This window comes from Dipodomys merriami, unplaced genomic scaffold, assembly GCF_024711535.1.
Source record: "Dipodomys merriami isolate MVZ:Mamm:240054 unplaced genomic scaffold, mDipMer1.0.p SCAF_6, whole genome shotgun sequence".
NCBI lineage: Eukaryota > Metazoa > Chordata > Mammalia > Rodentia > Heteromyidae > Dipodomys > Dipodomys merriami.
In genome coordinates this window covers 11,763,281-11,789,818 of record NW_027206179.1, presented here as the reverse complement: position 1 = coordinate 11,789,818, position 26,538 = coordinate 11,763,281, and the positions used below count along the sequence as shown (strand labels likewise).

Below are 26,538 nucleotides of genomic sequence, written 5' to 3'. Positions count from 1 at the left end.
AAAAAAAATACCCATCAGGGAAATGCTCAGCACAAAACAACATAAATTGAAAATAACTATTTTCTTCCTGAAAAAGAAAACTTTGAACTCAACTCAAACCTAAACATCAACAATGCAATCCATCCTAGCCTCCATCCCAGACCATGGGTCTCCTTTCTCCTTGTCTTCCCTATCTTCCCAGCATGACCAGCACAGTCCATCCTGAGACCCCTGTCTGTCCACAGCCTCCTCATCCCAGAACACAGGGAGACGCTGCATGACCGTGGCTGGCAGAATGTGCTTCGTGGTTTGGCCCAGGGCAGGTTTTTGCTTTGTTTGGCAGGAGATAGAATAAGGCCCTGGCGCCCACCAAGTCTGAGACTCTGGAGCCTGGGCTCTCCCAGACAGAATGTGGTCACTCCGGAGCAGGTGTCACACCTGTATCTGTGTGAATCCTGCAGTCTAGCCCTAACACCAGCATCTGACTCTCTTCTCTTGGCCTCCTGACTTTTTGGAGAAGTGGGACTGGCTAGAGAACTCTCCTTGAGAACATTCCATGAGAACATTCCAGAGCCGCCTCCAACCAGAAAGAAAACCACAGAGGGCCAAGGGGGTTGCTGTGCTGACAGGGCTGGCGCAGATCTGAACCCCATGAGGTTCACAGCCGGAGCTCTGGGAGGCCCAGCGGGGGTGGCATGGGGCTCCGGGCCCGGCAGAGCGGGGCGTCCAGCTTCCCACGCCTGCTGGGTCTGTGCTCAGCAGTTCTGCGACTTCTAGACCACCATGGGGCTTCCAGGCCTAGGGTCCAAGTCCACCACAACCCTCTCCTCTTCACTTGGGATGCAGGACCACCTATTGTGAAGCAGCCACTGTCCTCACTCTGCTCACAGCCCTGGGGCGGAGGAAGTGGATTTTCCCTTTGAACTGCAGAGGCCAGGCCCAGAAGCAAGTGGTCTGCAAGAAGACAGGAGTCCTCTGCAGCTGCCAAGTCCATACACAGGCACCCCGCACACAGCCCTCACACAACCTGTACACAGCCACCTACACACAGGTACCCCACACACAGTCATCCTGTACACAGCCCTCACAAGGCATCCTGCAGTCAGCCTTCACACAGCCACCCTGCACACAGTGATCCCGCACACAGTAACCCTGCACAGTCACCACCCTCAGGCATTCTGCACACAGTCATCCTGAACACAGTCAGCCCTGACATAGCCACCTACATACAGGTACCCCCCAAAAGTCATCCTGTACACAGTCACCCTGCACAGTCACCCTGCACACAGTCACTCTGCACACAGTCACCTTGTATACAGTCACTCTGCACACAGTCACCGTGCACAGTCACCCTGCAAGTCAGCCTGCACACACTCACCTTGCACACATTCACCTTGCCCAAAGCCACCCTGCACACAGTCACCCTACAGTCATCCTGCAAGTCACCCTGCACATAGCCATCTTGCACACAGTCACCCTGCAAGTCACCCTGTACAGTCACCATGCAGTCACCCTGTACACAGTCACCAAGCACAGTCACCTGCATACAGTCACCCTGCACACAGTCACATTGTGCACAATCACCCTGCACACAGTCACCCCACACAGTCACCCCACACAGTCATCCTGCAAAGTCACCCTGCACACAGCCACCCTGCCCAGTCACCCTGCAGTCATCCTGCTGTCACGCTGCACAGTCACTCCCCCACAGCAATCCTGCACAGTCACCCCACACGGTCACCCCACACAGTCATCCTGCAAAGGCACCCTGCACACAGTCACCCTGCACACAGCCACCCTGTACACAGTCACCCCACAGAGTCACGTTGCACAGTCACCCCACACAGTAACCCTGCACACAGCCACCCTGCACAGTCACCCTGCACACAGTTACCCTGTAGAGTTATCCTGTACAGTCACCCCGCACAGTCACCCCACACAGTCATCCCGCACAGTTACTCCATAGTCACCCTGTACACAGTAACCCTACACAGGCATTCTGCAAACAGCAGCAGTCACTCCACCCACAACCACCCTGCACACAGTCACTCTGCACAGTCACCCTGCAGGTCACCCTGCACATAGTCATCTTGCACACAGTCACCCTGTACACAAGCATCCCACACAGTTACCCCAGGCACAGTAATCCTGCACACAGTTACCCTGCACAGTCACCCTGAACACAGTCACCTTGCACAAGTCACCTTGTACACAGTCACCCTGCACAGTCACCCAGCATAGTCACGCTGCACAGTCATCCTACACAGTTACCCAGCACAGTCACCCTGTGCACAGTCACCTCCCAGTCAGCCTGTACACAGTCACCTGTACACAGTCACCCTGCACAGTCACCTTCACACAGTCACCTTGTACATAGTCATCTTGCACAGTCACCTAGCACAGTCATGCTGCACACAGCCACCCAGCATAGTCACCCTGCACACAGGCATCCTGCACAGTCACTCCACAGTCACCCCACAGTCACTCTGTACACAGTCACCCTGCAGTCACCCTGTGCACAGTCATCCTGCACACAGACCCTGCACATAGCCACCCTGTACAACAATCACCCCACACAGTCACCCCACACAGTCATCCTGCACACAGCCACCCTGAACAGTCACCCTGCACAATCACACCAAACATAGTCACCCTGCACAGTCACCTCACACAGTAGCCCACACACAGTCACCCTGTACAGTCATCCTGAAAGTCACCCTGTACACAGTCACCCTACACACAGTCATCTTGCACAGTCAACACGCACAGTCACACCACATAGTAACCCCACACAGTCACCCTGCAGTCACTCTGCACAGTCACCCCACACAGTCACCCTACAGTCAGTCTGCACAGTCACCCCACAGTCACCCCACAGTCACCCTGCAGTTACCCCACACAGTCACCCTGCACACAGTCACCTTGTACACAGTCACCCTGCACACAGTCACTCTGCAAGTCACCCTGCACACAGTCACCCTGAAGTCACCCTGCACAGTCACCCTGTGCATAGTCACCTTGTACAAGCCACTCCACACATTCACCCTGCAGTCACCTCTCACATGCACACAGTCATCCTGCAGTTACCTTGTATAGTCACCCAGTCCAGTCACTCTGCACACTCTGCTTGTAGCTGCCTCACACAGTCACCCTGCACACATCATCTCACATACCGCTGCCCTGAGGGTCCCATTGGGTTAAACTGCACAGCTGGGTGCCCCTCCTCAACTCACTTCGCTCTCAGGGTGAGTACACACAGGCTCTGTGGCCTCTGGTGATGTAGTCTGAACCTCTGTCATCAACCACATGGGGAGGTTCCTGGTAACCCAGGGGTACCCAGCCTGGACTCAGGGCAGTGTCAGGGAAAGCCTAGCATAGCCTCTAGCTGCAACCCACAATGTCCTGACCTCCATGACCACCTCCAGCTGTGATCCACAGTGCCCTGGCCTCCATAACCACCTCCAGATGTCATCCACAGTGCCCTGACCACCATGAACTCCTCCAGATGTAATCCACAGTGCCCTGGTCTCCCATGACCACCTCCAGTTGTGATCCACATGTCCTGGCTCCATGACCACCTCCAGATGTAATCCACAGTGCTCTGGACTCCATGACCACCTCCAGATGTGATCCACAGTGCCCTGGCCTCCATGACCACCTTCAGATGTCATCCATAGTTCCCTGGCCTCCATGACCACCTCCAGATGAGAACCACAGTGCCCTGGCCTCCCATGACCACCTCCAGATATGATCTACAGTGCCATAGCCTCCATGACCACCTCCAGATGTGATCCACAGTGCCCTGGCCTCCATGACCACCTTCAGATGTCATCCATAGTGCCCTGGCCTCCATGACTACCTCCAGATGAGATCCACAGTGCCCTGGCCTCCATGACCACTTCCAGAAGTGATCCACAGTGCCCTGGTCTCCATGACCACCTCCAGATGAGATCCACAGTGCCCTGGCCTCCATGACCACCTCCAGATATGATCTACAGTGCCATAGCCTCCATGACCACCTCCAGATGTCATCCACAGTGCCCTGGCCTCCATGACCACCTCCAGATATGATACGCAGTGCCCTGGCCTCCATGACCACCTCCAGCTGTAATCTACAGTGCCCTGGCCTCCATGACCACCTCCAGATGACATCCACAGTGCCCTGGCCTCCATGACCACCTCCAGATGTGATACGCAGTACCCTGGCCTCCATGACCACCTCCAGCTGTAATCTACAGTGCCCTGGCCTCCATGACCACCTCCAGATGACATCCACAGTGCCCTGGCCTCCATGACCACCTCCAGCTGTAATCCACAGTGCCCTGACCCTCCATGACCACCTTTAGATGTCATCCACAGTGCTCTGAACTCCATGACCACCTCCAGATGTGATCCACAGTGCCCTGGCCTCCATAACCACCTCTAGCTGTGATCCACAATGCCCTGGCCTCCATGACCACCTCCAGATGACATCCATAGTGCCCTGACCCTCCATGACCACCTCCAGTTTTGATCCATAGTGCCCTGATCCTCCATGACCACCTCCAGATGTCATCCACAGTGCCCTGGCCTCCATGACCACCTCCAGCTGTGATCCACAGTGCCCTGGTCTCCATGACCACCTCTAGATGACATCCACAGTGCCCTGGCCTCTAGGACCACCTCCAGCTGTGATCCACAGTGCCCTGACCTCTATGACCAGCTCCAGCTGTGATCCACAGTGTCCTGACCTCCATGACCACCTCCAGATGTGGTCCCCATGCCCTGGCCCTCTTAAGTCCATTTATCTCAAGAGCTGCTACGGGCTGATAAACCCCAAAGAGAAGACAGCAGTCAACACAGGGTTAAAAAGGCTTCCGTAAATATTTTATTTTTTTCATATTTTGGAGTCAGAAAGAAGCATGTGGTAATAAAAATAAAAAGAATTATTTTCTTCAAGTCTGCGTTGCTGCAATCCTGGCCTTCCCACATCCTCCCCTGTGCAGCCAGGTTCCCTCAGGCTGATGGGCAGGGCGTGGGCCTCGGGCCTCCAACACCAGTCCACTATGTACAGATATGGTACAGGCAAAGAAAGGTCTCAAAGGAAAGCAGCTGGTGAGGCGGGGCGGCCCTGCCCGCTCCAGTGTTCAAGGGCTGCACTCAAAGCTCACTCCTTTCTGCTTGGAGCATGGCACCGGTGGCCTCGTGCTCTTGGGTCCTGAGGCAGCTAGTCTAAGGCGTGGAGTGCTCCACTGGGGGACAGGAGTGCGAAGTGATGTCACTGTGCTTGTACGCGGCCTCATCCAGGTCCAGGAGCTTCTGGTTTACCTCCAGTGTCATGCAGCCACGATAGAATGCTATGACGGGCGCGGATGTCACTGGCACCCCTGGCCATGGGAATGAACACCGTGAGCTGGCAGAGCCAGGCTGGCCAGAACCCACCCTCAGCACCCTGGGCACTGGCTGAGTTCCCAGTGGGGCATTGGATCTATCTACATCATCATCCCTGTCTGGATGCAAACCCACCCCAGGTGCTCACCATGTGCCCCTCTAGTTCTTGCAGATGCCTCCCCCAGGTGTCAATTTAGGCTCCTCCCTGCCTGTCCTTGAGCCAGTTGTCATGCTGCTGTCAGTCTCCTGCTCTCCTCTCTCTCCTAACCTTTGGGGTTAAATCTGAGATGTCTGTGTCAGGTCATCAGGACAGAAATCCCGCTGTTTGGCGTAGAGACTAGCTCACGATGGGAGGATCTGGTCCTCTACTGCACCTTGGCTTGGGATAACCAGTAAGGAATTTGTAGTTTGATGACACCCTCATTCTGTTCTGGGTCTGTAAGATTGAGCAGGACACTGCTGGTAGCCCATGTGGGACCCAGGAGGGGCCTTTGGCCACTCTGTTGGCTCACAGTGCCGGGTGACCGGCACAGCCCAGGGTCCATCCAGCCTCCTTCCAGGTCTTGGTCTAACTGGCTCTCAGATGATGCTCTTCAAGGGACAAGGGAACGTAGGGCTGATGGACCAGGGCCTACCCATGCCCTGTCCTCAGCCCGGATAACAGATGTTTATCCAGGGTCAGCAATGGCCTGGATAGCACTGAGATTGGTGCATGAACCTTTATACACTTCCCCTGTCTCTAACTGAAGCCACCATGCATAAGAGCTGATGTGAGGAGGAAGCTGACCCACTGGCCCAGTGCAGGCACCCAGTACAGGGAGGACCTACCTGGCAGGCCCCCCACGAAGGTGAGCACAGAGCCCTGCAGGTATGTCTCCAGGATGGCCAGCCGCTCTTGCAGCTGGGAGGCAGTGACTTCACTCTGGCCTTTGGTGCCATCCACTTCCAGAGTGGCCTCATTCGCCTTCAGGGAGACCGTGACCACGTGTTCCTGACCATCACACACCTTGATCTCCATCAGAGCCAGGGCAACGTCCTCCACTGCTAAGACCACCAACTGCAGGGGGAGAGGGGAGGACAGGGTCAGGGTCAGGACGCCAGATGTTCCACGCTTCCCTGCTGGTCGTGGGTCAGGGTGGGCTGGGGTCCACTCCTGCACTGAGATTTGTGCGTGGTAGGCAGCTGGGAGGTAATGGAGGGCCATGTCTTTTCCTTCTGCCAGCTGAGTACTGTGCTGTAGTCTGTGAGTACTGTGTTGCAGGCTGAGTACTGTGCTGTGGGCTGTGAACACTGTGCTGCAGGCTTACTGAGTACTGCGCTATGGGTTGTGTGTACTGTGCTGCCGGCTCACTGAGTACTGTGCTGTGGGCTGTGAATACTGTACTGTAGGCTGTGAATATTGTGTTTGCGGACTGTGAGTACTGTGCTGCGGGCTGAGTACTGTGCTGCGGGATAAGTACTATACTGTGGGCTGTGAATACTGTGCTGCAGGCTGTGAGTACTGTGCTGCGGGCTCATTGTGCACCATGCTGTGGGATGAGTTCCATACTGCAGGCTATGAGTACCGTACTGCGGGTTATGAGTACTGTGCTGTGGGCTGTGAGTACTGTGCTATGGGCTGTACTGTGCTGCGAGCTCTGGGGGATACCTGGATACCCCAGCCACAGCGGCTTTCACTCTCCCTGGTTTCACGCCCTCGTTCTACCACCCTGACCACCATGGCTTACACTGCAACTGTGCTCTGTGATCACATGACAACTCTAAACAAAGCAGAAGGCACCTGCCGGGTGCAGGCCCTGGTCTGGTGGAGGTGCTGGGCTGGGATGAGCCCTTGGGTATGGCGGTCAGGCAAAAGGACTGCAGAGGGCAAAGCCCAGGGGCCGGTGAGGGGTGGGGCTCACCTGTTTCTTGAGCTTTTTTGTGGAGTGGTAGTCCACCAGGGCCACAGAGAGGGGCACTGCGTGGTCGTCAGCCACGAGCGCAAGCAGCACCCCCGTGTCGGTGGCAGGGCGGATCCGAGCCACAACTTCTATTCCCCAGGTCGTCTCTGTCCCGACATCCGAGGAGGTCCGTGCTGCAATGAAAGCAGCCCATCAGCAGGCGATACGCATGGAGCAGGGGGCAGAGTGAGCGGCGGCGCAAGGGCAGGGAGGCCACATGGACAGTCCACATGCCTGCCCTTGGCAGTGGAGGCACTGACTGGCGGAAAGATAGGTGGAGAGCACCATGGCGGCCTGAGCCCATAGGGCCCAGGGTCTTAACAGACGACTGCAGTGGGACGGGAGGGGACCGCCTGCACTGGGCCCCGATGTCAACACCAGGGTCCAGGGACACTTGAGGACAGTGAGCACTGTCCCCCCCCAACAGCACCCTGCTTTCAAATGCGCTCAAGTGACTCCCAAACTGTTGAGACCTGATCCAGGGGGTGAGCCTGAGGGCCACTGTCCCCCCAACTCCCAGGGCCCCTGCTCCCTCCATAAGAGTCCATGCACCCCATGCCCTGCGCTGTCCACTAGCCTCTCCATTCCTACCCACTGTCACGGGTCACTCTGCAAGGTGGAAGTTCACCAAGCGCCTAGAAGGCCATGGGTATGGGCCTGCACCACCCTTGATCTCCACTGGCCAGTCTGTGGGGGAAGCCAGCCTGCTCCAATCATGCTCTTTCACCACCATCTCCTCAAACCAGTCTCCTCTCCTATCCCAGACGGCATCTGTAGCAGTCAATTCTCAACATTTCACTGAGATGAATGCATGTGGATGGAAAACTTTAAAGCTATAAACAGGCCGCTCATTAGAAAGGAATGGGGATGTAGACAGATCATTCATTGTGAAGGATGAGTTGTGTGTACCTTGTACATCCCCCTGGTGGGCACTCACATACAACTGGTGAGCACAGATCCCTGCTCACCCACACTCATCTACAGCTGGTCAGCATGGATCCCTGCTCACCTATACTGATCAGCACGAGTCCATGCTCATCTATAACTGGTCAGCACAGAATCCTGCTCGCCTACACTGGTCAGCACAAATCCTTGCTCACCTACACCAGTCAGCATGGAACCCCGCTCATCTACACCAGTCAGCATGAATCCCTGTTCGTCTATAACTGGTCAGCATGGATCCTTGCTCACCTACACTGGTCAGCACGGATCCCTACCGCAGCCATCCTCCCATTGTCCCAGGACAGTTCTAACAGTTCACATCTTGGCGTGTACCAGCTAGAGGACCCACCACAGCCCCCCAACAGCGGGAGGCCAGGCTCACTTACTGTAGCCAAGGCTGTAGAATGCAAACCCATTTCCAGGGAAGAAAGACCCCTTCTCGGTCACCGAGAAGCATTGCATCTTCGTGTTTGCCTTCACGGTTTCTTGGATCGTGTTGTCTTCCCCATTGAGCCAGTTCCAGCTCCGCATGCAGCCGTCCAGACGAGGGTTCATCTAGAAAGACAGGCGAGTCCCAGACTGCTGGGGGAGGCGGCCCCGTACTTGGCACCGGCTGAGCCGTTGGCCGGTCCCTTCCTGGCCTGCGTGTGTGAACACTGGCAGCAAAGCAGGTAAAATTCCGTTGTGATCATTGTTCCTAAAAGGACTCTTCATCTTTCTGGTGGCTCAGTATACCTTCCATTCATGCACGAGAAGGTTTGTGTGCACTGCACAGGGCAGCCCTTCTGTGTCATCTGCATCCAGGCTCACTTAGGAGATGAGGGGCCTCTGCCACCTGCCTGGATGGGTGTGGGAAGGGCACGCGCTGTGACTACGCCTCCCTCTCGCCTGCTGCCTGTGAAGCATGGCTGGAAAACAGCTCCAGGTTGGGTTGCCAGCTGCAGCTCAGTTCCAGTCTCACTCACAGTATGGTTGTGAGCAAGGTACACTGCCTGTACCTCGTCACAGGGGATGGCACTGGCTCTGTGCGCTGGCACAGGACAGCCCCTTAGGTTTTCTTGAGAAATGTCCCTCAGAGCCACTCCACCCCAAGCCTGCTTTTCTATCTCACACAGACACCCCAAAACCAAGGGGGCTGGCCACTAGCCTTAGCCAACTGGGAGTCAGAGACAAGGTATAAAACCTGAGCTGTGGGGAGAACAGGAAAAGGCAGGACTTTGAGAAATGACCAATACTGTCCTTTTCTCAGCAGCTTCTTTCCTCTGGAAATCCTGGCAGTCAGTCAAAATGTTCTTAGGAATTGTCTAACAAGTTGGATTTTTTTTTGTTAAAAAAAATGACTGCATTGTCAGACATACCACTGGCCATAAAGGAAATGCAAACCAGAACAACACTGGGATTCAGTCTTGTCCCAGTTAGAATGGCCATCAAGAATACAAACAGTAACAGATGCCAGTGCAAGTGTGGGCAGAGAGGAACCCTAGTACATTGTTGGTGGGAACGTAAAATTGTTAACCACTCTGGAAAGCAGTGAGGTGGTTCCTCAAAAAACTAGACAGAACGAATCCAGCAATTGTTCTCTTGAACATTTATCCAAAAGTTTACAAACGACAATACAGTAAAGCCATCGGCACAACCATGTTCATTGCAGCACTATTCAGCATAGCCAAGGCATGGAATCAGCCCTGATGCCACTCAATGAATGAATGAACCAAGAAGATATGGTATATACATATATATGTGTGAGTGGGTGTATATATGTATATATATATATATATATATATATAGTATATATATATACACATACATACACACACACAATGGAATTTTGTAATCATGTTAAGTGAAGTAAGTCCAGCCCAGAGAGAGACACAGGCTGCATGTTTTCTCTCATATGTAGAAGCTAGAATAACATAAAATGTAAATAAACACTTCAAGGGGGTATGCAAATATACACAAATGTATCAATGGAAATATGGTAGATTCAGGGGAGAACTCAAGTGGAGTAATTCCTTAGAAAGGCTAACTCACAGTCCAACAAAATAAATACTAGGAAATGGGCACTCAAAAAGGTTGAGGTGGGGTTAAGGGAAAGAGGACAGCAAGGAAGACAGAAAGGGTGGGAGAAGGCAGTCATAAAACTCTAGGACTATGCTACCAAACTAAGAAAACTGGTGGAAGGGGTGGGTAGAGAAGGGATGGGGAAAGGATGGGAGGGGTGACATTGGTCAAGATGTGCTGTATGCACCACCTGCTTTGTTGAATGGCAACCCTTTTGTGCAGCTACTTACAGATAACAAAAATGTAGGGCTTTTTTTTGAGATCTATAATCACTTATATTTAAACATTTTTAAAAAGACTGTGTTGTGTTTTATTTATACTGCAAAACAGACATTTCTCAAATGAAAACACACACTGGGTTCAAAAGAGGAGATAGTTAGCAACAGAGCTAATCACTGTTCACCTGCCTGGGAACCTCTGTCCTCCCCTGGTCCATCACCAGCCTGGGAACCTCTGTCCTCCTCTGCTCTATCATCAGCCTGGGAACCTCTGTCCTCCTCTGCTCTATCATCAGCCTGGGAACCTCTGTCCTTCCCTGGTCCATCACCAGCCGGGGAACCTCTGTCCTTCCCTGGTCCATTACCAGCCTGGGAACCCTTGTCCTTCCCAGGTCCATCACAGGGCTGGTGAGCGAGAGCTCTCCACCAGCTACTCCCACAGTCTTGAGCCCCTCCTGTCCCCTCCAGGCAGGAGCAGTACTCACAGGCTGGATGAGGTCCTTCTCCTTGAAGGGCACGCCACCCACTGTGAGGTTCAGGTGATAGAGACCTCGATCCTGCTGGAACAGCTCCCCAGCCACAGCAATCTTCATGACCGCATCCTTGTTCACTTTGATCACCAGATTCCGCTCCAGCTCCTCAACAGAGATCTGAAGGAGACCTGTTTGTGAGCACAGGTGATGGAGGCACCCTCTCCTCCAACTGGTGAAGGCTGAGTCCATGTCACCTGGGCCAGAGGCACTGACTGAAGGAGAGACCAGGTGTCATCACCACTGTCTAGGAGGTGCCCAATGTCATGAGACCACAGCTACTGCCACTCATGTCCACAATGCTCCAACCCCATTAGACCATAGCCATGGCCACCCATGACCACGACGCCCCAACCCCATGAGACCAGATACCGCCACTCATGTCCACACACTCCAACCCCATTAGACCACAGCCATGGCCACCCGCGACCATGAGAGCCCTGAACTCACAGGCTGTGCTCAACCTCGTCTGCAATGGGTGTCTGCACCCTAGTGTTAGGTACAGGAGGCTGTGCTGACCACCACTGCAGTTCTTCTGAGGTCAGTCAGGGCTGTGAACATGAAGACCTCTCCCTCCAGTTTAAATGCTGTCTTCCCAGCACATGTGAGATAATTAACACATCACAGAAGGCTCCCATGGAAAAGTTCACCGTCACTTCACCAGTGTATGTGATGCCCACATGTTCTTTGAGGAGAAACCAAAGTAGACCATCCATTGAGGCTGCCTACAGTCAGGCTTCAGCCCAAAATCTAGCCCTGGCCTATCTCATCTACTCCATACATCTTCAGTAAAGCAGCCCATGGGACTTGCTCACTGTCCCTTTCTGAGGGGACTGTTCTCAGTCTATGGTTCTGGACTGTGGCTGGGAGCACATTCCTGTAGTGCCAATGCAGCTACACAGGAACTACTCAGACCACAGGGTGAAACAGCACTGACCTCAAAGCTGGAAGTCAAGCTGTGCCCCCAAGCAAGCCCGGTGTTTGAGCCCTTCTTACTGTACGATGTAGCACAAATGCAGAGATGTTCATGAGCACACATTGTTCCCGGGACCTTTATGCAGCTAGCAGTCATTATCTCAAACCCCCAGGGTTCTTCCCAAGACCCCTTGGCCCCTGCTCTCCTTTAGAGATTGCTCACCAAGCTAAGACTCCCTGAACAAACAGGCTTTTTCCCTCCAGTTCTCAACACGGCAAGCACAGCCGTGTGCTCAGCTATCAGTGCAGGCCTCGCTCCAACCACTTCCCAGAGGTGCTGTCATGAGCAGCCACGTCGAATCACACCTTGGGTGAGGATGTCACTGTCTAGACAGGCACTGTGGCCATGGGTAGCCTGTCTTCCACAGCGCTAACTTCCCACCACACGCTAAACACTGTGCTCAAAGATGTTTGTAGACATAATGCCAGGTCCAGAATTCTACTCTTCCTTTACAGACTTACTTTATCTGCTCTATGGCTACTGAGGGGGTAGCACCCGGCCACCACCGTCCAGCTCAGGCTCTTTTGTGACCCTGTAGAAAGATTGAGGCGGGGCCAGACCCTCAAGAGGTGACAAGCACAGGGCTCTGCTCCCCTCCCATGGCGTGCTCCCCTCCCATGGGCATGCTCCTCTCACACGGGCCTGCTCCCCTCACATAGACCTGCTCTCCTCACATAGACCTGCTCTCCTCACATAGACCTGCTCCCCTCACATAGACCTGCTCTCCTCACACAGGCCTGCTCTCCTCACACAGACGTGTTCCCTGCTCCCCTCACATAGACCTGTTCCCCTCACACAGGCGTGCTCCCCTCACACAGACGTGCTCCCCTCATACAGGCATGTTCCCCTCACACAGGCATGCTCAGGGGCAGTAGTACCAAGCCCTGCTTGCTCTCAGCCACATGGCCTGACTGCTTCCTCCTGCCCCTGGGTATTACTGGCACTTTTTCTACAGTGCCTAGCATCTTCTCACCTTCTCTGGGTGGACTCTAGCCCTCTCCATCATTTCCCAGTTTGAGTTCCTCATGTCTCTGTCAAGACAGATTACCTTGCTTAGAGACTGGGGAGCAAGGTGTACACCCAAGACCAGGAGCAAGGTGTACATCCAAGACCAAGAGCAAGGTGTACGGCCAACACCAGGAGCAAGGTGCATGTCCAAGACTAAAATCAAGGTGTACATCCAAGACCAAGAGCAAAGTGTACATCCAAGACCAAAAGCAAGGTGTACGTCCAAGACCAAGAGCAAGGTGCATGTCCAAGACGAAGAGCAAGGTGCATGTTCCAGACCAAGAGTAAGGTGTACATCCAAGACCAGGAGCAAGGTGTATGTCCAAGACCAAGAGCAAGGTGCATGTCCAAGACCAAGAGTAAGGTGTACATCCAAGACCAAGAAAGAGCAAGATGTACATCCAAGACCAAAAGCAAGGTATATATCCAAGACCAAGAAAGAGCAAGGTGTATATCCAAGACCAAGCACCTGCCATCTGGACAGGCTGTGGCTGTGACCTCTGGGACCCTGGTGTGGCCTCACCCTGACTCTACAGGGCCAGAGGCCAAAGCCAAGGGCAGCACCCCTGCTAAAATCTGAAGATGACAGAGAAAAGCTTGGTAGAACTTCTACCGAGCTTCCTTCTTTGTGTTCTGCAGCCCATGGGTCTTCTCGGGGCTCATGACCCACAGTTCCCACACAAGGTCTTTGGGAGGAAAGGCTGCCAAGGATATAAGGCAGCATCCTAAAGCTCAGCACTGGCCTTGAGGGCAACAAGTAACCAGCACGTGGTGTCTTTCCTAGGAATGGCTGCCATCAAGTCTGGAGATGTGTCCCAAATGCCCAAGTCAGGGAGAGCCCTGAGCGCGGCACTCACCGTCTGCCACATGCCGTGATTGATGACTGGCCCGCTACTGGTGATGCGGCTGACACCGTTATAACGTAGCTGCAGCTCCAGCCGCCCAGCCCTCAGACCCAGGACCACCCAGTTGCTGTCCAAATGGCCTCCAGCAAAAAGGAGGATCCCTTCAGGGTCAAAGGTCCGGAAGTCAAATTCAGCCACCAGCCTGAGAACAGAACCAAGAAATAAACCAGCACAGGCAGCCAGAGCTGGGCACGAGTCCATGATGCGGGGCTGCCCAGTACTAGACCTTAGCACCCAGGACTCTTTCCAGAACACGGGTGCCTATCTGGGGGTGCTGGAGACTACTGCAGGCTGCCGTGGCTCTGACCACAGGATCCACACCTCTGGTCTCTGGTACCTGCTCACCTGGTGGGCTGCAGCCTCTTGAAACGAAGTCTGATCACAGGAGTTGCGCTGAACATGCGGCCAAGGTACAAGGACTTCATACTCTTGGCCATGCTGAAGGGCACGCAAGGCAAAATGTCCTGCCAGACAGGATAGAGAGTTAGGAGGGGTGTCCTGTGGCCCCTCTCATCTTATCTTAAGACCCTAGCTGCTTAGGGGAGGTCATCTGACCAGCTGGTGTTCTGGGTGGCATGACTGCCCACCTCACCTTCTTGCCCTGAAATCCGAGTCTGGTACAACCAAAGGCAGGTGTCAGGCATTGGGCCTCTGGGCAGAGGACCAAGATTTCAAGGTCATGGCCAGCACACCTGAAGAGCTATCCTGTGGCCTTCCCTTGCCTCTTCTTACCAATGCCCACGAGTGTTTGTTTTCTAAATTAGGAAATGCTACAGAATAGAGAAAATCCTAAAAACCAACTGTCTTGATCACCAAGGTCCAAGAATGTTCCCTGCTCTCTCCGGTTGCCCTAAGGTAGAAGGGGACCAAAGCAGGTGTAGCTGACCTTCCGGGACAGCAAATGGTAGAGGAGTCCTTCTGCGACCACACCAACCAGCTGGGCACTGAAGCAAGGGCTGCTCTGGTGTCCCTGCAGCCCTGGCATGACAACACCCCCCGAGGGGGGGGCAGAGCAGCCAGTGCCCGGCAGGCCAGGCTGGGAACTCCGGGAACACTACAGCTGCACCCACTGTGCACCTCCACATGGGTCTCACGCATGGGCCTCACACGTGGGGCTGTGCCATGGCCAGCTGATGGGGGAGTCTGGTCCCTGAGGAGATTTCATGAACACAAACAATGACCTCGGAATCCCAAAGCCTCATGTCAAACCCTGCAGTGGTGAGGGGTCTTGTGCAGAGGCTGAGAATGGTCCCTGTAAGGCGCAGGCAGTCCACCCACCTCGCACGTGTCCATGTCTGGGGACAGCTTGAGGCCCCCGCGCCCGTCGCAGTGGCAGGTGTAGCTGCCGGGGGAGTTGACACAGGTCTGCTCGCAGCGTCCTTGCTGGCACTCATCCACATCTGCCAGGCAGAGGGGGGCACAGTGGGTGCCATGCACCATCCACCGAGGGAAAGTCTATGTCCACGTGGGAACGTGACTTGAAAGCATCTCCCAGGGCCCTCCCACCACAGCTCTGCCCCTCCTCTGGGCCCCGCCCACTGCAGCTCTGCCCCTTCTCTCGGCCCCACCCACCACAGGTCTGCCCCGCCCACTGCAGTTCTGCCCCTTCCCCCTGGGCCCCACCCACTGTAGCCATGCTGAAGATGGCTAGGGCATGGAGCTCAGGCTGAGCACTAGGTCAGAGAGGGAATGGAGGTCCTTTCCCTCTTTCTCTGACCCTGGTTACTGTGTGTAGGGGTAATGGTGTGAGCCCACACCACCCTAACTTCTCCTGACTGTTCAGCACCCCAGGAAGCACCGGGCTATACTGCTGTCCACTGGGGCCAGCTTCCAGGAGTAATGACAGAGGGGCCATTGTCTGTACCCTCAGGACGTGGTACAGACTTGCATTGCACAAGGCAGTTTTACATGTGGGCACAGGGTTGAGAAGCCAGAACAGATGGAGCATGCACACGATGTACACGGCTGCATGGGTCATGTTTGTGTGTGCACACTCAGGAGTGCGTGTACCTGCAGATGTGTGGGAAGAGGTAGATAACCCCACTATGGGGGTGTTGAGAGGAGGGCCGTTTCAGAGTCCTCTGACAGTGCAGAGAGACCCCCAGGAAACGTGCTGGCCTTCCCCTGCCCCATGCGTGGTCGTGGCTTCCTATAGCACTGGCCTGCTTACGGTCACCAACACAGCCCATGTGGAGGCAGGGATGATGTTTCCAGACATGGGGTGGCTGTGGCCTGCGGTACCTTGGCAGGCCTTCTCCTGGGCACTGTATGCGTAGCCCTTGTCACAGAGGCAGGAGTATGAGCCTGGCAGGTTCTTGCAGCGTGCCTCACCACAGGCGTCTGACTCTGCACACTCATCAATATCTGCAAGACAAGCCAGCTGTACAGACTGCGGCCATAGAGAGCAGGGTACAGACTGGACCAGGATGGCTGCGGCTGGCCACTGGGCCCAGACAGAGGGGGGTAGAGAGGAGGAAGAACAAAAGGAGGAGAAAAGGAGAAGAGAGGAGCCCTGACACCCCTGTTATGTGCACCAAGGGCCTTGTGAGCTCAGCTTGGTGCAGTGCTAGACAGTGAGAGCCGTCACGCGGGATCAGTCCAGCGAGGTGTCCTTGCTGCACTCTGGAAGAGCAGGCCAAGTAGACTACCCAGTGAAGGCCGAGGGCAAAGCAACAGCTGGAGGAAGCTCCACTCCAGGCACAGAGAGGATGAGGAGAGGAAGGCAGGCCTGCACAGCATCCAGGAACTGGCTCTTGGTCATCAGGAATGGAAACTTCGAGGTGGGTGATGGGATGCTGTCACCACGTGATAGAGTCCCCTCCAGTCCCTGGTGCCTCTCCTGCCCCATGCCTGTCTGTGACACTCACATAGCTGCTGTACATGGTGCTCTGGCTGCAGGGCCTCAGGGACACCCTTGGGCAGGCCAGATGCCCCCTCCTGCCAGTGGGTGCCACTCCTGTGCAGCCCACAGCCATGTCAGGGTCTGGGTGGAGGTTACACCTGGGAAGTGGTTTTCTGAGTTTCCTCAGGGACCCAGTCTGGCTCTATCATCAAGGAGCCCCGACTGAGCAGAAGTGGAAAGAGGTGGTGGGCAGAGCTGCCCCTGCATTCTCAGGCAGGGTGGAGGGAACCGATCATGAAGGTGTGAAAGAACCGGTACAGACATGGGGCCCAGGCCCGCATCTTTGCCTGACTTCCCTGCGTGACTTGAAGAGCTTTGCATGCTCGGCAGGCCACAAGGAAGTGTCGCCTTCAGAGCAGGCAATGTGTTGTGGAAGGAGGCACTACCTACAGCTGCATCATTAGGCTAGGCTGTCTCCAAAGGACACCCATCCCCTCCCAAGGAAGAGGAAAGGAAGAGAGTGTGAGAAGCATGGACAGGGCCAGCCGGGCCTTACCTTGGCAGGTCCTGCCGTCAGAGGCCAGTGCGAAGCCACTGTGGCAGGTGCAGTAGAAGCTGCCTGGCTTGTTGTGGCAGGCCTGGCTGCAGCCGCCATTCTCCTGGCCGCACTCATCGATGTCTGGACACACAACAGGGGAGGGTTCTGAGGCTTGTGCACACTTCTACTGTAGCCTCCCTCCAAGGCCCACCTGCTGGCCTTGCAGTGGACAAAGGGGACAGCAGAGGGCCAGGGAGGCCTGAGTCCCTGCTGCCAGGGACAGATACAGGCTCAGTCCCAAGCGTCCCTATACACATGCAGGTGTGGATGGAAGTTAAGCGGGGGCCCCCTGGCCAGCCCAACCACACACACTGCCCAGGAGCCACAACCTCCACAGAGTCTGGCTAGCATCCAGGCCCTGAGCAGGCCCGCCGCAGACCGCCTGCACGGGCCCTGTAGCCTCTCTTCTGCAGAGCTCTCTCCCGTGCTGCATGTCTAGTGAATCAGGGCAGAGTCCCCTTAGGGTGACAAGGCCTGTGGGGCATTTTCTTCACTTTATACCTATTCCTGGCTCAGCCTTTGCTCTGCAACTCTCTCTGGGAGCTTCTGGAAAGCCTCCTGGCTTCAGTACCCCCAGGGGAGTGAATAGAACCAGGCCCACAGAAGGAGGCAGTGAGGCAGGCTGCTGAGCCAACTGGGACCGGACCCAGCATATGAGGGTCAGGAAAGGGCAGGGGCGGGGTTAGAGCACACATCGTACACAGCCACTGCCACCCTGTCCTGAGACTTCAGGGGCCTCACCTCTGTCGCAGAGCCGGCCCTCCCAGCCGCTCTTGCACTTGCAGAAGAAGTTGCCCATGAGGTCCTGGCAGACTTCCGTCCCTTCCTCATCACAGGGGTTTGGAGTGCACTGGTCAGGCAAGTCTAGGATGGAAGACACAAAGGGCATCAGAGCTGCTCCCGAGCTGCCTGTCAGACCTCTAGTGGGGTCCCAGCGAGCGAGCGGTTTGAGACAGACATCTGTCCACCTCAGGCAAGGAGGCAGCCGGGGCCAGCTCCAGTTCCAAGAGCCCAAGAGCAGCTGGCCTCCCACTGAGCCACGCGGTGGCGAGGCCCATAGGCCCCAGGCTCCCTAGGACAGGCGCACGAGGGTCCCGACTAACCACAGGCCCACGGGCACACCCCGCCTCCCCAGCAGGCCTGTGCTGCCCACCTACAGGGTCGACAGCCTCGGACGTCCCCCACCCCAAGCACAGCCTTGGTGGAGTCCACACAGCCCGAGACCCCAGGTTCACCGATGGACAAGGAAGGTCATTCAACAGCCATGCCTACCCCAACACCCCCCAGCATCTCAGCATGAAGGCCTTAGGTCAGTGCACACCAGCTGGCAAAGTAGGGGCAGGGAGCTGGCTGAGCCATACAACTTCTGCCTACAGTTTAGGACCTATAATTAAATGTCCAACATAGCTGCTCTCCTCTAGAGAGTCTCAACACAGCCAAGAGTTCAAGACCCACAACCCATGCTTCTGGTAGGGGCAGGAAAACACTGCATATGAGTTACAAAGTACTAAGATTGGACGAATTGCAGAAAAAGCTATTTTTATGGTCAGGGTTCCAAGAATCCTTTTATGGCAGCTGGCTGAGCCCATGTAGGCATGGCCTGGAGTGTTGAAGGTCCAGGACTGTGGCTGTGCTGGTGCGGGGTGTGGGGTCTGTGGCCTGGCTAGGAGGGCTCCTGTTTGCCAGCAGCCAGCCTGGGTGGAAGGGAAAACAGGGAACCTGGGGAGACGGGGAACATACAGGAGAGACACAGAACCCACAGGGGAATGCAGAACCTACGGGGGAGACACAGAACCCACAGGGAAGGCACAGAACCCACTGGGGAGGTGCAGAACACACAGGGAAGTCACAACACATGGGAGATGCAGAACACATGGGAGATGTAGAACATGGGGCAGAGGTTCCAGAGATTCCTGCGTAGAACCATTTCCTGCCTTTGACTGAGCATGCTGTTCTGTCACACATGGATACTGAATATTTCATTCCTTGATGCTCTGCATCCTGTCCTCTCAGGGTATGACTCTATCCCCTCTAGGGTACCAGCTGAGGGTTGTTATGGGGTGTGGAATAGGAAAGAATGACCAGCTTCATTTTCCCATTGTGCTCAAGGTCCATGGCCACCTGCAACCCCCAAAAACCAGAACCAGACAGCCACCATGCTGGGACCAGGCCAGTCGCAGACCGGGACATTTACGTTCTTCAACACCAGCTCAGCTCACAGTGTCCTCAGCCTGGCACCAGGGCCCTGAGGAACATCTCCTCTGGGTACAGCCACACCAGTTTGCCAAGGACAGGGAAGGCCTCTCCTCCTGCGTGAGACCACACGGGCACACTGAGAATGTGGTGGATGGCACTGCTGCTCCTTCAGGAGGAAGTGAAGACTGGCACTGGCGTATTTTCAATGGTGAGCAGCCATCATAAACACTGTACGAGTTTTCTGTGGCTCTCTGAGTGGATGACTCTTGGTATCTTCTCTTCGCCTGCTACCACTCCTTCCACCGGAGTCACAGGGAACAGAATAGGACCACAGTGCAAATGGGGCTTGGGAACCAGCAGGCACACTCCTGGGAGAGACCCTGGCAAGACCCCGAGGGTCTACTGGGCACTCACACCAACATGTGCTCCGCTCTGAGGAAGACAGGTACCTGTGGCAAGCTCTCAGCCAGACCTGTCCCAGGTGGGTTCCAGGCTCCTGCACCTCCACTCTGGACAGAGCTGGCTCCCATCACGTATGGGGGAAGCCAGTCAGGAGGCTGGAGGCTGCATTCTCTGAGCTCATCCAGGATCTGTGAGGGAAGCAGCACTGTTGGCAGACTCCACCTGTGCTCAGCCAGGAAACTAAGCAGGCGCCAGGCTTACCAGCAGGCCGGCCAGCCAGTCAGGGCTCCTGGGAACTCCTGGGTGCTCTTGCTTTGCTGCAGTTCTTGTTGCTCCCCACAGCGTGCCTCAGCCTGACTACAAAACGCTTGTCTCGACGCTCTTTTGAGACGCTTGCTCCATGGTTTTTGGCTGGCCACTGTGAGTGAGTTTACCCGTGAGCACTGGGTTGGCTGGTAGAGTGCCAGGGCATGAAGACCAGGGTCAGCATTTCTCACCATCCACGCCATTTTGGCCAGCTGATTCCATCCCGGACGCTGGCTTGGCCTCTCTCACACTGCTGTGGTGGTCATGTGACATTTGGGACAGGGTAAAGCCAAGCTCAGGACACCCCACATCGCCTCGCCACCGGGAGGCAGGGCTGGGGGTAACTGAAGGGCCTGGCTACCCACAACCCCCTCACAGTCCACACCGTGCCCGCCGCAGGAAGAGCCCACTGAACCATGCACACAGAGGAAGGGGTCACGTTGTTCAAGCACACAGGGACATTTAGTGTAACTTGGCCTTGACTTTGGCCTGCACTGTCAGTCACCTCTTAGAAAGTCTGTCCCAAGACCAGGGGCTAACACCTTCCACTAGGGTAGAGCTGTTCCTGAGGTCTCACTCACCGCGCCAATAGCATGCCTCTTCCTTGCTCTCTAGAGGAACTATTTGCCAGGACCCAGCCATACCCCCTGACCATGGGGGGGCAGGTCAGTCAGGACACGGCCATGTCTCCTGACCATGCGGGGGGTGGGCAGGTCAGGACATGGCCATGGCTCCTGACCATGGGGGGGCAGGTCAGTCAGGACACAGCCATGTCTCCTGACCATGTAGGGGGCGGGAAGGTCAGTCAGGATGCGGCCACGTCTCCTGACCATGTGGGGGGGGGCAGATCAGTCAGGACGTGGCCATGTCTCCTAACCATGGGCGGGGGCAGGTCAGTCAGGACACGACCACATCTCCTTACCATGAGGGGTGGGGGTGGGGGCAGGTCAGTCAGGATGTGGCCATGTCTCCTAATCATGTCAGGAGACAGGTCAGTCAGGACATGGCCATCACCTCCACATTGGCACCAGCACTAGCCACTGGCTCCTAGCAGACCTGCGAGGGCCAGCACTTGTATGGGGCTGGACTGGGCTCTGGCAAACTTGGAAGTGGGACCTGTGCGCTATGCTATTGCAACAATAACAGATAACCAAAAGGCTCAAGCTATGATGTGTGTCCGTGGACACAAAATAAGACAATCTATGAAGGAGCAAGGAGTGCGAGCGGGTGGCCTGGTGGGCTGTGACGATGTCTCCTAAGGCTCAGCAGGAAGAAGCCTTAGAGGCAGTGAGTGAGTGGCCAGGGCATCTGCTCCACACCAGGTGGTGGCACCCAGCATGTGCCTGTGGTCCCTGTGGTGGACAATGGCCAGGCAAGGCCAGGCAAAAGGAGCACTGCAGGCCGGACCTGACCAAAGCCCTTGCAGTGGGCTCCCCTGCCCACACCCATCTTCTAGGTGGCACAGGCCCACCCGCTCCACAGAGGCATGGGGGCCAGAGACACACAAGGTACTACTCTAATCCTGTTTGCTACAACAGAAACTAGAAGTAACCTCAAAGTCTGTCAATACACTAGAAATAACCTCAAAGTCTATCAACACACACATATCACACACACCATACACCACACCACACACCACACACATCATACATATACACCATACACACATACCACATATACCACACATATACACATACCACATACCATACATACATCCCCCCACACATGTATACACACCACACATACACACACCACACATACAGGCATACACATACCACACACACTATACCATACAGACACATGCCACACACACATCCACACATACCACAAACACCATACACACATACCATAAATACCACACATACACCACATACCACACATACACCTCCCACATGTATACACATACCACATACGCCACACACATACTACACATACATAGGCACACCACACACACACACACACACACACAGAGGCTAAGCCAAGTGTTAGGAATGACTAAGACCTCACAAAGAATGCACGTGCCCTGGTGAGTGGGGTCTCCAACCTATGCAGTGACATGATAAGGGTATGGCCCAGTGAGAAACAAAGTTTTCCACACATACCTCCATAGCTCTACATGCAAACAGACAGCTCAGAGCTGTTCACCACAGTGATGAATAGATGGTCAAGGTAGAAATGTACTTTCTTTTCACAGCCTTCTGAAAGGTTTAAACTTGGCAATATGCACATCCATTGCTCATTGAGAAAGAAACAATTTGCTTTCTTAAAAACAAAGTTCAGTTGGGCACCAGTGGCTCATACATGTAGTCCTAGCTACTCAGGAGGCTGAGATCACAGTTTAAAGCCAGCCCAGGCAAGAAAGTCCATGAGACTTTTTAAAAAAAATTTTTATTGTGAAAATGCTGTACAGAGGGGTTACAATTACATGGGCAAGGTAATGAGTACATTTCTTATCAAGCATTGTTGCCTCCTCCTTTGTTTTCCCTTCTCATCTCTTCCCATCCCCCCCCCCCAGCCAAAGTTGTAAAGTTCATTTTTTGACATAACGACTTGTACATCTCATTGTTGCAATGGGTCCACCTGTATCCCTATTTAAACGGTTTGGTTTTGCCCTTCCATGAGACTCTTATCTCCAATAAACTACTCAGAAAAAGCTAGAAGTGGCGCTGTGGCTCAAGTGATAGAGCACTAGCCTTGAACAGCGAGAGGCTCAGGGACAGACCCCAAGTCCTGAGTTCAAGCCCCAGAACCGGCATAAAAGAAAAGAAAAAGAAAAAGAAAGTTCAGTCAGTAGAAAGGGAGCAGATGTGGGAGGTCCAACAATTCCTTGTGGTTACAGAAATATTCACATGCTTCTGCCAATCACAACCAAGAGGGCAGCTGCCTGCCAATCACAACCAGGAGGACAACTGCCTGCCAATCACAGCCAGGAGGACAGCTGCCTGCCAATCACAACCAGGACAGCTACCTGCCAATCACAGCCAGGTGGACAGCTGCCTGCCAATCACAGCCAGGTGGACAGCTGCCTGCCAATCACAGCCAGGAGGACAGCTGCCTGCCAATCACAACCAGGACAGCTGCCTGCCAATCACAGCCAGGAGGACAGCTGCCTGCCAATCACAGCCAGGAGGACAGCTGCTTGCCAATCACAGCCAGGAGGACAGCTGCCTGCCAATCACAGCCAAGAGGACAGCTGCCTGCCAATCACAGCCAAGAGGACAGCTGCCTGCCAATCACAACAAGAGGACAATTGCCTGCCAATCACAACCAGAAGGACAGCTGCCTGCCAATCACAACCAGGAAGACAGCTGCCTGGCCCACAAACTTGCAGTGAGAAAGGAGATACTCACTCTGAACACATGCGGCAAAATCCGGGTTTTTGGTGTAAGGAGATCCATATTTATTGATGCACTCTACAAAAGAAAAAGAAATGGCAACGTCACTCATCCACCCTAGAGTGGGCCCAGCATCAGAGCCTGTGCCAACAGCAGCTGAGCAGCTCTGGGGTGCTTGCTGTCTGCCCCACCTGGGGCTGGCATCCTCCTATGACAACGTTCTGGCCTGGCTGTCACAAGAACAAAACACTCAGTGGTGACAAGGGTGACCTTCTGTCAAGGTAGCTGCTGTAAGGAGACATTATTCTATTACTATAATTAGCTTACATTAGTTATACAGAGGGGGTCTCATTGTTACATTTCCACGTTTACAACATGTCCCAATCAATCTCACCCCCTTCGTCATCCTTACTTCTTCCCCTCCTCCTTTCTAAGACAATTTCAAGGGTTTTCTTTGTTCCACTTTCATCATTTTAAACAATCTATTCCAATTGTAGTAATCTGCTTTCAAAATGTATTTCAAAATATTTACTCTGTGTCATCCTTCCTTCCCCAGTCCCCACTGAAGACACATCTTAATCCTGAGTCTTCCTAGGTCTGAGGTGCTGTCTAGACACTCTGCGAGGGGCCGTAGGGTACCAGGGGCTGCAATAGGGGCCGTGTGTTTGCCAGGCAGGTGGTCTGCACTGAAGCCCTCTTCTGCCCAAGCTACCTGACCATGATCCTCTTATTAACACTGGAGATGCCGGTGGAGTATTTAGTCTCCACCCAGGCCCTCAGTGGGCACTGTTGCTCGTCCTCACATGGGAAAACAGCATGGGCAAGGCAGGGTATAGTGCTACATGCCACAGCTAACTGTCACCTTCTGTCTCAGCACTCAAAGCACCAGCACATCCAGTGCACGAAGTGACTCCAGGCTTCTCAGAGACAGTCACAAGCCCCTCTGCTGGTGGCAGAGCAGAGACTTTGGAGAAAATGGAAGGCCAAGAAACTTACTTGAGGGCACTTTACAAAGTTAAAAAGATGGGGCTGGGAAGGTGGCTGAGTGGTAGAGCGCTTGCCTTGCATGCATGAGGCCCTGGGTTCGATTCCTCAGCACCACATAAGCAAAAAGAAAAAAGCCAGAAGTGGTGCTGTGGCTGAAGTGGTAGAGTGCTAGCCTTGTGCTGAAGAGCTGAGGGATAGTGCCCAGGCCCAGAGTTCAGGCCCCATGACCAGACCCAAAAAAACAAAACAAAACAAAACAAAAACCTAGAGACACATTTCTCTCCTTACAAACCATAGGCATCCCAAGCACTTTTAAATGGTGCTAGTTCATGAAAGGAGCCATTCTGAGGGTCTCTGCTAGTGAGTATGTGGGGGACAGAACTGTCCTCCAAGAAGAGGCCATCATTTCCTCTCCTGAGGGACAGTCCACCCATACACCTCCCTCCAATGGCTGAAAGAACATGTGCTTGTGCGATCCTGGTCTTCAAACCAAACCAAGAGCTTTCTACGTTCTGAGTTTTAATGAATAACGGGGTAGATGTCAATAAAGATGGTTTATGTCAGCAAACTCTTGGGGGATCTCATAACTTCGGAAGGACAGAGCACTGAGACCAGTAAGTCTGAGGACTCCATGTTAACCCTTTCCATCTAGTGGGGGAGGCTAGAGTCATAGCTGAGAAGAGACTGGCACTGAGGTTCCACCAACATGAAATAAAACTACATCATAATGGGCTAGAGCGGGAGGCCTGGCTCAAGTAATAGAGCACCAGCTGAGCAAGCAAGACCCTGAGGCCAAACCTTGGTATGGAAGGAACTAAAACCTATGGCACAAGACATCACACTCTTACTTTTTACCTTCATGCTTTGGATCGTTAACAAACCTACAGTCCTCTCCCCTCCCCCCAGGAATTCCTCCAAATATGGCTGCATGACAAAGAAGTCGTGTAGTTTTTCAACTTACCTAGATATCTTGGGTAAAAATAGTCCTGTGGACAGAGAGAGAAAGACATCTGTTTACTGGCACAGTCAAAGGTTCCTCAAATACCACAGCAGCCGGTTATGAAACGTAGGACACAAAACCCTCTGGGGACAGGTGATGGAGATGAGACTCCTCTACCACAGCTCATGACCGAAAGCTGCTTCCAGGGAGGAAGGTGCTGTGAGGAGCAGAAGCCCCAGAGGCCTCTGCTGACTGGCCTCTGCAGAACAGCTCTGAAGCATCCTTACTTGTGATACAAGCAAGTCACTGTTGCTTGCAGGATTCAGAGTGCCTCTGCAGAGGACACTCCAGGGAGAAAACGTTCCAGAAAGAGGCCCAGTCATATTCCCAAAGACGCGGAGTTGCCTTAGCTATGCACTCCCCATGTCCAGCACCCACAACACTGGCCTTCCTTCGTCATACAAAACACATGCGCTAGACAAGCCATGAGAGGTCTTGTTCATGCCTGAGTGCTCATGTAAGAGTGCCACACTGCACACAAGCGGACTGTGTATACCAGAGCCACCTGCCCATGCTGACCAATGGCTGGTCCTTTGCTTCTGGCCTGTGCCTGGTCAAATCAGGTTCCAGTGTACAGCTTAGGGCCAATCACCTCAGCGCTTTGGCCCAAACCCTCTCCAGCTGGACTGTAGAGCAGCAGCCTCTGGAAGCCGTGGTACTAGAGGCATGATTACCTCCTTCTGCTATGCCTGCACAGCCACCACTGTGAAGGTCTTTTCAGCATTAAGATGGCTGTGGAGTTTGTCCCAGGTCACCAAATAGGCAGGACTGAAGGCTGAAGACCACTGGCTCCCCTTGGGCTCTCGGGAAAGTGCAGAGGACAGCAGAGGGGCACCTTCCAGGTACTCACGGCTTCCGCTTCCCAAGGGGGGTCCACACACACGCCTATGCTTAGGGTCTGCTTTGGGGACAGAGCTGGTGGAGGACTTGAAGGGACAAGCTG

At 54.3% G+C, this 26,538-nt stretch overlaps 2 protein-coding genes across 5 annotated transcripts in view; one reads left to right on the top strand and one right to left on the bottom strand.

The window, feature by feature from the left end:
• Window positions 1-4,743, top strand: part of LOC138813949 (transmembrane protein 255B-like) — a 31,975-nt gene extending 27,232 nt beyond the window's left edge. The window contains exon 9 of one of the 4 annotated variants that reach the window (XM_070002559.1): window positions 3,577-4,743. In XM_070002559.1, coding sequence (XP_069858660.1) covers window positions 3,577-3,609 — 33 coding nt within the window. In that variant the 3' untranslated portion in view covers window positions 3,610-4,743. Of the gene's footprint in view, window positions 1-181; window positions 513-3,404 lie in introns of those variants that run through there. The other 3 variants (XM_070002558.1, XM_070002562.1, XM_070002560.1) reach the window with 3 other exon arrangements.
• An 80-nt stretch (window positions 4,744-4,823) lies between these two features.
• The window catches only part of LOC138813948 (growth arrest-specific protein 6-like), a 28,365-nt gene continuing 6,650 nt past the window's right edge, over window positions 4,824-26,538 (bottom strand). The window contains exons 3-15 of the mRNA XM_070002556.1: window positions 25,557-25,581; window positions 23,624-23,686; window positions 18,111-18,233; window positions 17,328-17,450; window positions 16,171-16,293; window positions 15,208-15,329; window positions 14,275-14,393; window positions 13,882-14,071; window positions 10,996-11,160; window positions 8,618-8,786; window positions 7,251-7,423; window positions 6,178-6,406; window positions 4,824-5,345 (exon numbers count right to left, since the gene is read on the bottom strand). Of these exons, the coding sequence (XP_069858657.1) occupies window positions 5,191-5,345; window positions 6,178-6,406; window positions 7,251-7,423; window positions 8,618-8,786; window positions 10,996-11,160; window positions 13,882-14,071; window positions 14,275-14,393; window positions 15,208-15,329; window positions 16,171-16,293; window positions 17,328-17,450; window positions 18,111-18,233; window positions 23,624-23,686; window positions 25,557-25,581 (1,779 nt within the window). The 3' untranslated portion in view covers window positions 4,824-5,190. The remainder of the gene's footprint in view (window positions 5,346-6,177; window positions 6,407-7,250; window positions 7,424-8,617; window positions 8,787-10,995; window positions 11,161-13,881; window positions 14,072-14,274; window positions 14,394-15,207; window positions 15,330-16,170; window positions 16,294-17,327; window positions 17,451-18,110; window positions 18,234-23,623; window positions 23,687-25,556; window positions 25,582-26,538) is intronic.